The 12,440-nt window shown below is 44.2% G+C and overlaps 1 protein-coding gene across 3 annotated transcripts in view; it reads right to left on the bottom strand.

The window, feature by feature from the left end:
- Positions 1-12,440, bottom strand: part of Pfkp (phosphofructokinase, platelet) — a 65,268-nt gene that overhangs the window by 18,527 nt on the left and 34,301 nt on the right. For all 3 annotated transcript variants that reach the window (XM_004854572.4, XM_013075785.3, XM_087181950.1), the window contains 8 exons: positions 10,309-10,404; positions 8,847-8,939; positions 8,150-8,275; positions 6,206-6,270; positions 5,249-5,318; positions 4,851-4,997; positions 2,817-2,887; positions 632-719 (listed from right to left, as the gene is read on the bottom strand). In XM_004854572.4, the coding sequence (XP_004854629.1) occupies positions 632-719; positions 2,817-2,887; positions 4,851-4,997; positions 5,249-5,318; positions 6,206-6,270; positions 8,150-8,275; positions 8,847-8,939; positions 10,309-10,404 (756 nt within the window). The remainder of the gene's footprint in view (positions 1-631; positions 720-2,816; positions 2,888-4,850; positions 4,998-5,248; positions 5,319-6,205; positions 6,271-8,149; positions 8,276-8,846; positions 8,940-10,308; positions 10,405-12,440) is intronic.

Below are 12,440 nucleotides of genomic sequence, written 5' to 3'. Positions count from 1 at the left end.
TCTACCACAGCACACAGGGTACATAGTGGGACACCATGGACCACTAAAAAATCAACACGGAGATGCATTAAGACCACAGACAAGGATAAGCAGTTTTCTAAGCACAAAGGAGAAAAATAGACATTATCATTTAGCAGCAGGACTAAATAATCTGTTATTGGTGACAATTTGATTCTTTAAGGTTCTCACATTTTTTATTCAAAAGGTTACCATGGGACTGATCTTTACTGAACAAGATGTAACTAAAGTCTATAGTCCAATACTATACAAGATTTAAAAAATCTATAAAGGAAATTTAAACCATATAACTAGTTTCCTCTCTAAAGAGACAACTGACTTCAAATTCAAGAGATGCATTTCCACAGATTGGAAATAAATCAGAACTTATGGAATAGACAAGGCTCAGTTAAGGAGCCATGCCTTTGCTTCCCCAGTACATTGCTTTACTGGAACTAGGTCAGTCTTATGCCATATCTTGCCACCATTTATTCGTCTGTATTACAACTAGCCAGTGACATTTGGGCTCAGGAACTGTAATTCCAGTTCCTGGACACCAGTCAGGAAGCACTATGTTTATGTGAAGCCAACCCAGGGTTATCACTCAGACCACAAAACTAAAACAATACTGTACCTCAAATCCACCAATGATCAAGAGGGCATTGATGTTATGGACATGAATCTGTTCAGCGATCTGCTCCAAGTACTTCCCAGGTAAGGTACTAGAACAGACCAGGAGGAGAGGTCAGACAGTTTTACAAGCTTCATACTTATCATAATATGCATCATGCTGGTCAACCCACTGAAAACCATTCTGCCCCCCAGCCCTCTGCTCCCACCTCTCTTCCCTGGCCAAACTCTATGGCACTAAGGGCAGTGGACAGTTAGCTGCTTCCCTCCTGCCATCGTGGTTGGCAGAAGGCAGCTTAGGGAGTGAGTGCTAGGGAATGGTTTCCCAAAGCAGCAGTGGCCAGGAATCACGTATTAAGAGTATTTCAAAAGTAAGTGAAAAGTGTTCCAACTAATTGTTCTAACTAAAAAGAATTCTACTGCCTTATTAGAAAGAAAATTAACCATAATAGCTTGTAGTTACTACCAGTAACTGTTTAAATGAAAATATTCAGTTTCCAAATACCCTTTATGTATATATTATTCAATTTAATTTCATTTAAAACCACATCCACCTACACTTGCTATTCCTCTCCTGTTGTCATCTATTTCAAATGACATGATCAACAAATGCAGTGTCAGGTAAATGATAATTGGCTATGCTCCATTCCAAGATTCCATTCAACATTCATCCCTCATCTTTCATGCTTACTGGAAAAAATAAAGTGCTTATATTTTTGGTATTTTTGTAAGTTTTAGGGTGAAAATATTTAAGCATCACAAATTGGAAGACAAGTAGACATAGCTAACTGAAAAAATCCCTCAAACCTTCTGATGTAGTTTTTAAAGCATCTTCAGAATATGTCCAGCACTGCCAACTTGTTCCTCCTAACCACTCAAGAGCAATGTCCAGCACACCCACACTTGGGGTGTCAGGGCCAGTTTGCAGAAGCCCTGGACATGTGTTTATAGACACATCTACTTCTAACTAGAGTTTTCCACCCAGAGGTCCAGCACCATGGCAATGGGTAAGAGCGGACACAGGAAAGTTTAGAGATCTACTCCAGCCCCGTGGAATCCTCACTGTTAGCCAGGTGGTACTGGGGTTCTGTTTTTAAAGCAGCACAAAGGATTGATTTGATTTCCTTGGAATAGTATACCACAATTACATGGAACCCAACATTTTTTTTAAGATTTACCTAAAAACTACTTCTTGTATATTAAAATGTATACTATAATGAGGACTGATATTAACAGTTGTATCCTTGAGATAATCAATGATGAAAAAGACTTAGATTTAAATTAAATATGACACCTTGTGAAAATATCCTAACCTCAGCTATGTGGGAACAATGAAGCTTACTGTAATTTAGAAAAATGTATTTTGATACCAGAATTACTCCGGTCATTTCTTCAGCTGTGGAAATCTGAGCCTCATGTCACTATGCAGCTCAGTTCTGTGTTTCCTACCAACAGGAGCCTCCTTTAGCAAAGCTTAAGTGCTTGTTTATGCAGTGCGGTTACTAAGGGCTCAGTATCATCACTCATCTTTATGACCTACATCAGACAGAGGCTTTTTGCACACCATTTTGTCTAAAAAAAAATGGAAGTAAGGAATTATTAGAGAAAAATGTTCACAAGTGTTAGGGTTTTGATCTAAAATATGCCCCCATGGTCTCATGTGTTTGGAAGGTGACTGGATCATGGGGTGCTATACTCATCAGTGGATTCAACCATTGATGAGTTTTGTAGCTGAATGTGTTGTTGGGAGGTGGGATCTGGTTGGAGGCCAGTCACTTGGGGGTGTGAGCTGGAGGGGTGTACTGCTTCCTGGTTGCCACAGAATGGGCAGCTTTCTTCCCCCATGCTCTTCCTCCAAGTGTTTCTGCCTTGGAGCCAGCCAACTTTGGACTGAACCCACTGGAAACTATGAACCAAGTAAACCTCTCCTTCCAAGCTCTGAGATTCATCCACTGCTGCCTAAAACATGAGCAAGTTCTTGGGGGTAAAGACAGGTACCATCCCAGAACTTCTTCCTTTAGGAATTCTTTACAATAAATTAGAAGGAGCATCGACACCCAGATACTCTCTTCTAGAATAAGCCCCTTTCTTCTTCCTTAAGAAGAGGTCAGAGTAGGCCTTGGGATTTAGCTCAGTGGTGCCACCGCCTGCCTCAAGAGAAGGTCAGAGAGTTAATACTTGGAAATTACCGTTTTGTCCCAAGAATGGACCCTCCTTGTCCAGTCCAACCTCCAACATCTGCCCAGCCGATTTCTTTGATCTAATGTGCAAACATAGAGTGAAACAGCTGAAGTGAGAAAGAAAAAGGGAATCACAAAGCTTCAAAAATGGTTCAGTGAGGGGAAATAAAAATAATTAAGAGGTTATGTATGTGTGCCAACTCCCCATGATGAATGTAATCATTATGTACTGCATGCAAATATGTACTGCATGCAAATATGTACTAATAAAGAAATAAAAATGGCTCAGATTTTCATCTTTCAATAGGCTATTTCCATAAAGAACTGTGAAGAGTTACCAGGGTGTTTCTTACAGCAACGATGAATGATTCAAGATGTGAAATGGACAGTTAATGAGGATCCCCAATAAAACTCTGTTCTCCTTTCCTGGGGATCCCTGCATGTTTACCCCAGGCATGTTCACTGGATGGGTGCATTAGCTGGCCAAATTCTCTTGCTGGGAACTAAAAACTGATATGTTTAAAAAATGATAAATAACTAAAAGAAAGTTTCATTCTTACAGAGAGAGAGCAAGACCAAGCAAGGGAGACAGAAATATAGCTGAGTGCCTGAGCACTCAGTTAATCACCTAGAAGGGATTCTGGGGGGGAACTCGGGGCCTGTCAGCTTCCAGACATGTGAACCTGTAGCAGATAACTTGGTGAACCCCCTGATATGTTCTGGTGAGGTCTCTAGGATAGAAGGGTTCCTGGTCCCCTCTTGGCTGCTGAGACTTGGGTGAAAGGACTCCAGCCTTACCTGTTTCAGTTGGTCAAAATGGAAAGTGGATCATGGGTGCCCCTCAATACAGTCAACTGGGTGACTCCACCCACCTCTCTGCCACTCCTGTCTCCTGGGCTGCTGTCTTCAGTTCTGGGTGCTGACTCTACTCTTAGCAGAGTCAGAGAGCTCAGGCTTCAGCCCTCTTTTCTCTCTCACTTCCTCTTATGCCCTTGGGGATAGCTCCTTAAATTCACAACTGTAAGGACTCTGAAGCCTCCACTCCAAAGCCTCCTAGACCCAGATCTTCTGGACATACACTTTTTGAAGATTCTGCAGCAGCTGCTGCTAGAAGCTGAACTCAGTGTAAAGGTGTGAAATGAGTGGGTGGCTCCTGTGGACCTTTGGGAGGCTCATTTCAGGCAGAAAGGAGGACCATGCAAAGGCCCTGAGGTGAGTGTTGCCCATGTCCCTGGCAACACCCAGCTGGGTGCCTTCCTGGCCCCTTCGTGGTGTATCTTTCTGGCACTGCTAGATGGCCTAACAGATCTATTACTTCTCACCATCTCCCATCTAAAACACAAACTCCCCAGAGGGAGGTGTTTTGTCTTCTTGGCTCACTCATTTAATTTCACAGTGTAAGAGTTGAGCAGAGTGAATCTGTTGACCAGTTGCTTGAAAAAATAATATCAACTGGTATGGCACTTGATTAAGAGCATAAGATTTGCCACTTCACCATCCTATTTCAAATCCTACGGTGTGTGAACTGGATCAAGTTAGCTCATATCTTTATGCCTCCTAAGGAAAATGGGAATAGTATCTTTATTATTAGGTGTAGTGTAAGGTATTAAATGGGTTAGTACATTAAAATCCAGTGGAACAAGGGGGGATAGTTAGAACTCAAGAATGTTAATTATTTCATTAATGTTTTTATTTTGCTGAGTGCTTTTGTAGGCCAGACACTGTGCACTTTACCTATAGTGCCCCATACAAACCTGACAGCCTGTGAAGTAGGTGACTATTACCATGCCACTCTCCCATAGTGTCTTTTGGGAAAACTTGCAAATACATTTCACCTTGGGCTTAATTTGAAGGCTGAGAATCTAACTTAGGGCAGGATCCTAAAACAGAAGCTGTTTTTTAAGTAGGCAGTCATTGTAGGTACAATACCACAGAACCCAGGATCGATTGTAAGTGCTGGAAGGAACTTGGGGAGGGGGTGAGGGCTTGCCTCCTCACATGCTGTGATATTCCCACTTGCCTAGGACCTCCCAGGAGACTCACATGGCCTTTGGCGAAGCCGTCAAAGCCATCATAGACTGCGAACATCTTGTGGCCCTCGGCAATGCCCACTCGCACGGCAGAGCGCACAGCCGCGTTCATACCAGCAGCGGGTGCCCCCACATTGATGACAGCTACGTTGCAGTTGCTCTGAAAACAGACAAAGGCAGGCCCAAGTCACCAGGTGTGCGCAAGCTCCCAACTGCTGCTCAGTGTGGAACTGAAAGCCAGGTGACTGCATTCCACATTAGGTTGAAGGTCAGGATGGAAAGGTCAGTCAGCGAAGTCAAAGACAACCTTCTTCCAGGGGCCAGCACTTGAGGTGGGACCTGTGCCAAGGAGGGCAGGAGGGCACTGGGGCCACAGGAGGATGGGGGCAACACTGGAGGCCGGCCACCTACCTTTGGGATCTGATCATCAGGCAGCTTGATGGCAAGTCGCTTATAGGTCTTCAGGTTGCCTTCAAAGCTCCTAAAAGACAAGGACATCGTTGAGTCAAAGTTGAGAACAGGGGGTACCACAGGAGGGGCCTGGGGGGCAGGCAGCCCAGAATAAGTTTTTTCCAAGACAGATGCTCTGCAAATGCTCAGTTGGTCTACTCGCTACTGGGGAAGACAGAGCCCCTGATACAGTGGACCTTTGACTTACGAACTAAATTCGTATTCAAGGGCTGGTTGTGACTCAAGTTGGTCAGCTGAAGGCTCAGGCTCCTCTACATAGCCTTCAAAATCTCTCTCCTGCATACAGGCAGATATTAGTGTCCTTAGACAGATGTTGTCCCAGGATTTCTCAACCCCACACAGGAAAGAATGTTGTAATGTTTCTTCCAGAACTCTTTAAGGGTTAAATCTGTATCTGAGATCATCTGGAAGCACAAGTGGCCAGCATTTGGGTTGTAACTCAAGACTATGGTTGAAAATTAAAACTAAAATTCCAATTGTAACCCAAATTGTTCGTATGTCCAGCCCGTCATACCTTGAGGGTCCACTGTATTACCCACATCCTACAGAACCTTCAACAAGGACCCAGGGTGCTATTTCTAGGAAAAAGAAAAATAGCATTCTCTTGCTCTTCTGAAGTTTCTTTTCAAAATGCTGGCAATGTGTCACCTTATACCTTTAATCTCATTATGTTCCTACCCCTCCCTAAAAGTCAAATGACAAATAGAAAAAGAAATTTCTTTCTAGTCATCTAGGCATTCACGGTGAAAACAAAAAGTGCCTTGTGCATTACCTTATTTGCTTTTCAAATTTTTTATATAGAGATAGAATAAGCACAACCTCTAACCACATTCTAGATGAGCAAGCCTGAGGATCAGAGGGTCCTGGTGAAATAAGGTTTTCTTCAAAATAACTCACCTCCCTCGGAGTTTCACGGCATCCTTAAATCTTCCCCCATCCATTGCCTTTTGTACATCCTGGGTCTTTTAAAAAAAGTAAAAAAGAAAGAATGTGTCAAGAGTTAGTATGTCTGCAGGTAGAGTGGGTGGGGAACTGGCTCAGACCCCTATGGCTGGACCCCTCCACAGTACAACCTTGCTGGCAGCCCGCAGGCAGGTCTAGATTGCTGGCTGCCCACCGCACCTGGCACCTTGGTTGGCCCGTCAGTGCCAGCTGTGAGGCTGAAGGCCCTGGGGTCCACCCAGCTCTAGCTGCTTCTGGGGAAAAAGGAGGAAGAAGGTGTCATCTGCTATTTATGGCTGTGAAATTTCCCGGATTTCACCTCACAAGAACAAAGCTAGAGGAAAAGGCTCTCTCGGGGAAGGGTCTAAAATATTCTCACAAGAACATAGCCCACCGGTGCCTCATGGGGGCTGTAGGATCTAAGTGTGGTTACAGCAGGCTAAGGCTATCCCAAGACTAAGGGCTCAGGACCAGCACACACACCCTGGTTAGCCCCCCTCCCCCGTTAACTTTAGGATCTTGGGCAAGTTCCCCATCACCCCTAAGTTCAATTTCTTCATCTGTAAGACAAGGAAAACAGTCCTACTTCTCTGATTATTACAAACATGCCAGACCTGTAGGTAAATGACAAACTGCAGATGCTCACCAAATGGCTCACTATGGCTTTCAATAACAAAACCCCCATACAATGGCTTGCAGAAGCTAAGTTATAGCCACCACACTTGTCCCTAGACAGACTCTAGACGTGAGAAATTAGCTCTTAGTAAATGTGCACATAGTTCAATCCTGTGATACTTTCAGGCTTGTTATCTCTCATAGTTTCAGCCACTTCCTGTCTTCCTGTCCCTATGGACATACATGCACATATATAGACACAGACACATACAGACACACACTTGTACACACAAATGTGAACACACACAAACACATATGTATACAAATATTCTCCACATATACCAGCTTTTGGGAATTATGGGGTTTTTTTTGAGACAGGGTCTCACTATGTAGCTCAGGCTGGCTTTGAACTTACTATGTATGTAGTTGAACTCATGGCAATCCTCCTGCCTTAGCATCCCAAGCGCTGGGATTACAGGCGTGTGCCACCACATGTGGCTTAGGAATTATGTTTTTAAGGTTACTTTCAACAAGTCTTTTAAATTACTTGTCAACCTCTCTCTATATAAACATGTTATAAGAGAAACATCTCAGGCTTGGAAATAATAAAGTGACAGTCATGACTAACCTTTGAAAAAAATAAAATGGCCACTTCAAATGCAACTAACTATATGGTCACCTCATTTACTGCTAACTGGAAAATTTTAATTTACATTTCTTTCCCCATTTGCAGGTACTCCAGGGCCTGAATGGGTTGGGCTCATCTCAGAATGTCAATGGAAAGCAAGCCAATATCCTATCATAGACTTGAATGTCCTTAAGTACGAAAGGACAGGAAGTGACTAAAACTGGAGAAATCCAGCCATGTCACATCTCCCATGAAATGCCACACATTTCTGGAAAGGCATTTTCCCTGCACTTTAACATCCCTGGAGCATCTGGTGTCCAGAAGCCACGTGGATCCTCTGACCGCTGACAGAGGCAGTCAAAGGAGCCCTCACATATACTCATTCCTGATGGACTAGATTCATCTCCAGGGAAGTTACTACTAGAAGTACCCCATGGATGGTAACTTAGAAGTCAATAAAGTAGGGGCAGTGTAGGTTTTATACACTTTGCACTGAAAACAGGGAGTCTGCTGCTCTTGCCCCCAGGAAAGCTCATCATATTCTCAGAGGCCATTTAACCCACTGAGCACCCCACGGGCAGCAGATCTGTCAGCCTGAAGCACACACCTGGCCTGATTTGTGGCATGTGTCTATGCCCATCCCACCCCTCACTCACCATCTGTACACACTCCATCAGGGGCAGGCGCACGGCATGGTTTCCATTCAGTGACACAACACAGGCAGGGATCTCAGGGGTGGCCTCTAGCAAGGCAATGACCGCCTCCACCCCCATGCGACTAGCCTGAAAACGACATTGTGACAGTCAAAGATGGGCAAATTTCCTGTTCCAAATGAGGCACTACCCACCCACGACCACTGGAGACCAGGCCAGGACCCACTTTCTATGTGTGGAATGCAGATTCAACTAGGCATTTACCACCCTTCCCACTTAGCTCCAGCCCACCCCTCTGGAATGAACAGATTAGGATTCTAATAAAATCCAGCAAGCTAGGGAGAGGAGGAGGAATTAGTGACTTATAGAGGGCAAGCAATACTAAGAACTGAGGATTTGGGCTCAAGATTCCAGTGGTCCCCTTGGGTTGGTTTGGAACACTGCCTTCCACCTGGGATGATTTATTCTCCCAACATCAATGTGCTTCTCCCAGTAGGCTTTCCATGTTAGCTGAAGTCTCCCAGGATCTGAGTAACCTTAGGCCAGGAAATCACTTTACGTCACCAAATCTCAAAGGATCTTTCAAATAAGGACATGGGCCACTACAATCTCCAGGGAGGAGTGCCAGTCAGCCTTTGTGATAAACTGGTTCCTTTCAACGTCCAGAACTATTTCTTTCCCAGATACCATTTTCACTTACCAAAATCCTGTCAAACGCAGAAGGGGTTCCGCCTCTTTGTACATGTCCAAGAATGGTCACTCGAGTGTCATATCCCAGCTGTGTTACCACAAGCTGCAGAGAAAGATCTCCATTAGGAATACAGACCATGACACAGAGACTGGCACATCAACTCAGATTTGGTAATGGCACTAGTGCTGAGGAAAGATTTCCCTACTCTCCCTTCAGACCTGAGTGGCACAAATTATCATTTCCAAACTTTGCTTCCTAAAGGAATGATCAGTGAAACAGGTAGCTAAAATTTATTTTTTAAGTAATTCTTTTATTGTAAAATAAAATCTTTGTCTCCCAACTAGCAAAAAATATAAGTAACATTGATTTCCTAAAGCATGTTTTAATAGCTTATATATAAAGTATTATCTATATGTATGAGAATGTAAGCATTTTCCTGGTGTCACCTTAAGTTTGTGCAGCTGTGATTTGAACAGCACAGCCCAACTAAGGAAAGTCAGTTCTGTGCCCACAGGAAAGCCAGGCTGTGATTGTAGAGGCCACCAAGCTTCTCTAGACTTCAGTTTACTTCTCTTATGAAGAGTGGTGCTGGCTATCTTGAGTCCATGGTCCCTTCTTGATCCAATGTCCTCTGATTTAATCTCTACTTCAACTGAGTGAGAAAGAAAAATCTTTTTCCTGATTTCATCAGTTACTTCTTGTAAATATTGGCACGTGGCTCTCACGGGTCTCAGTCAATGACACAAGACATGCGTCTGGCTCATTAATTGATCACAGCTAGGCACGATAAAGAAATCAACTCATAAACCCAGGTTGGCAATCCCTGCTGCCTGACCTGCAGGGTGAGCCACAGCCTGGCTACCACCCAGTGCCTTGTCTACAACCCAGATCCTGCCTGACACATCACAGTCCTGTTGAGATAGGTGAGCCCCAGTCTGAGTGAGCCCCATGGTAACAGTGTGCCAGACTCTGCCCTTCCTCAGGGCCACGAGGCAGCAATGACTCATAGGCATTGAGGTGGCTTTCGTGGTAAGAATGTGCCCAGGTGATGCACTGGGTCAGAAGGAGGGGAATATGAGGACACCATCTTCTCTACTGTCACAAAGCTGGCAAGTGGTCAGTCCTCTCAGTTCTCGCTCGGAGAAGTTCATGTGTAAGGGCTGGAAGTGTCTACCACCAAGAACACAACTGGCCCTTCTACCATCTCCCCTCTATTCCTGTTGGGGGACTCACAGAATCTTGAGGAACACTACAACAGGGAACACAAGAAGTGCCGGCTCCCTGGAGCTGGGGAGCTATATATCCCCCAGGCCACTCAAGTGATGAGTCATTATGAAAGTATTTTTTTAATATCAGGGAGAAAAAAAATTAATACCACGCAACATTCTAAATTGAAATCCCGTCAATCACACTAATGTCTCTTATTTTCAGGTGGACAACAGAGTAAAAGGGAGAAACAACACACACTTACCTCCTTAATTTTTTCAGAGGTAATAGGTTTATTTTGGGTATCAATTGCTCCTTCAGCCACAATGATAATATTTAGCCTTTTTTTCCGGGCACGATTCTAAGGAAACAGAAAATGAAAACCCTCACATTCTTAATCTCTTGAATTGGCCTCTTTCCAGGCAGAAATCTTTGCCTCACTTTGTGAGGAGTGCTTCTTAGTAACACAAGAGGAAGTAAAGGGTACAGAGGTCAGAGCACAGAGGGCTGAGGATCCCTGGAGCACAGCAATGGGAAAGGTCCTTGAGAACCTGATAGCCTCAGTGATACTACGAATACAGAGAATTTAGCCTCTGATGAGCCCCAGGGTGGGTGGGGTGTCGATTTACTGATTGACAGAGACCTCTACCACAGGGAGGAACACAGGCTGGACAACCCCTCACACACACACACACACACACACACACACACACACACATCTGTCTCCTGGAAAATCATGCTTTCTTTATTCCAGAGCTTCCTGTCATCTCTCCATGAATCCTACCTCAAGCCCACTCATATGAGGTAAATTCTCCATCATTATGATTAGATAGTATTGGGCACTGGCACAGGAAGTAGACAGGATGCAGGTAAGAAAGTGGGAAAGGACACTGCTATAGTTTAGGTCTGGAGTGCCTCCCATGTGCTGAAGGTTTGGCCCCTGGCCCATGGTACCACTAGGAGGTGCCTTTTTGTTTTGGTGGTACTGGGGACTGAACCCAGGGCCTTTGCACTGAACTACATCCCCAGCCATTCTTATTTTAGGGTCTCCATAAGTTGCTAAATGGCTGAGGATAGGCTTGAACTTGCAATCCTTCTGCCTCAGCCTTCCAGGTATGCTCCACCACACCTGGCTTGTAGATGTAGAGCCTAATGGGAAAAAGTTAGGTAATCAAGGGCATGGCTTTGATGAAGATGTTTTGACTCTGACCTCTCCTTTTCTCTCTTCTTCCTGCCCACCATGAAGTGAGCAGAAGTCCTCTGCTGCACCCTTCCACCATAACATACTGTGCTGTCCCAGGGTCCAGCTAACCATGGACTTTGAAACTTCTCTAACCAAAAGCCAAAATAAACCTTTTGGACTGGGGTACAGTTCAGTGATAGAGCCCTTGCCTAGAATACATGAGACCTTGGGTTTAATTCCCAGCACCCATGATAACAACAACAGAAACAGAAATAAAGTAAACCTTTTCTCCTTTAAAGTTGATGTATCTCAGGTATTTGTTAGTGACAGAACCGCTCTGTAATGTGGATTGACGCCTTCTCCGTGGATTTAAAAACTCTCTCATACAAAGTGTCAGCAGTAGCTGAGCCTGAAGATAGCGCCAAAAGAAGCCAGGGTGAGGTGGGCTGTTTCAAGGTGGCTCACACTGGCTTGGCAGCAGCATCACAAACCTGTATTTGGGCTGGGGATTTAGCTCAGTGGTTTCGCCACCTGCTGCGCAAACGCAAGGACCCGAGTTCGATCCCCGGTACAAAACAAAACAAACCTGTATTTTGTTTCAGTTTTTTTTTTCCTGTTTTTGTTTTTTTGCAGAACTGGTGATTGAACCTAAGAGCTTTGCACTGAGCTACATACCCAGTCCTTTCTAAATTTATTTTTATTTATTTATTTTTTTCTGGTACCAGAAAAAAATTGATTGAACTCAGAACCTTAGGCTAGTGAGGCAGGCATGGTGCCACTGGCCTAAATCCCCTGCCCCTTTCTTAATTTTTAAAAGAGTATTTGGCCTTCCTAGAAGGACATTTCCCCTATGCCAAGACACAGCATGAAAGAAAAATGTGCAACAAACTCCAGACAGGAAGGGAAAAGCCCAGCTCAAAATAATTAGCAAATAGACAAGCCTGCAAATCTATGCACTGTAGACCTCACAGCTGAAAGAAATGGCAAAATACCCAACTCTGAGTCTTTTGGGGGACTTAAAACTGGAGATTTGAATGTGTTTGTACTCAGGAATGTGGAGGAAGAACAGCAAGCAGATTTTCTCTCTGAATCTCATTTCCTTTAATAGCTGTGATCTCATGGTACCTACTCCATTTAAAATCAGAACTGGCTGTTTTATATGAAAACAAAGTCCTGGCTATTTCTACCTGGCATTACTCATTTAAAAGGCTGCC

This window comes from Heterocephalus glaber, unplaced genomic scaffold, assembly GCF_053883595.1.
Source record: "Heterocephalus glaber isolate CG9 unplaced genomic scaffold, H.glaber_assembly_v1.0 deba00001472, whole genome shotgun sequence".
In the NCBI taxonomy this organism is placed as follows: domain Eukaryota; kingdom Metazoa; phylum Chordata; class Mammalia; order Rodentia; family Bathyergidae; genus Heterocephalus; species Heterocephalus glaber.
The sequence above is the reverse complement of the archived record's forward strand: the minus strand, read 5'-3'. Positions and strand labels throughout refer to the sequence as shown.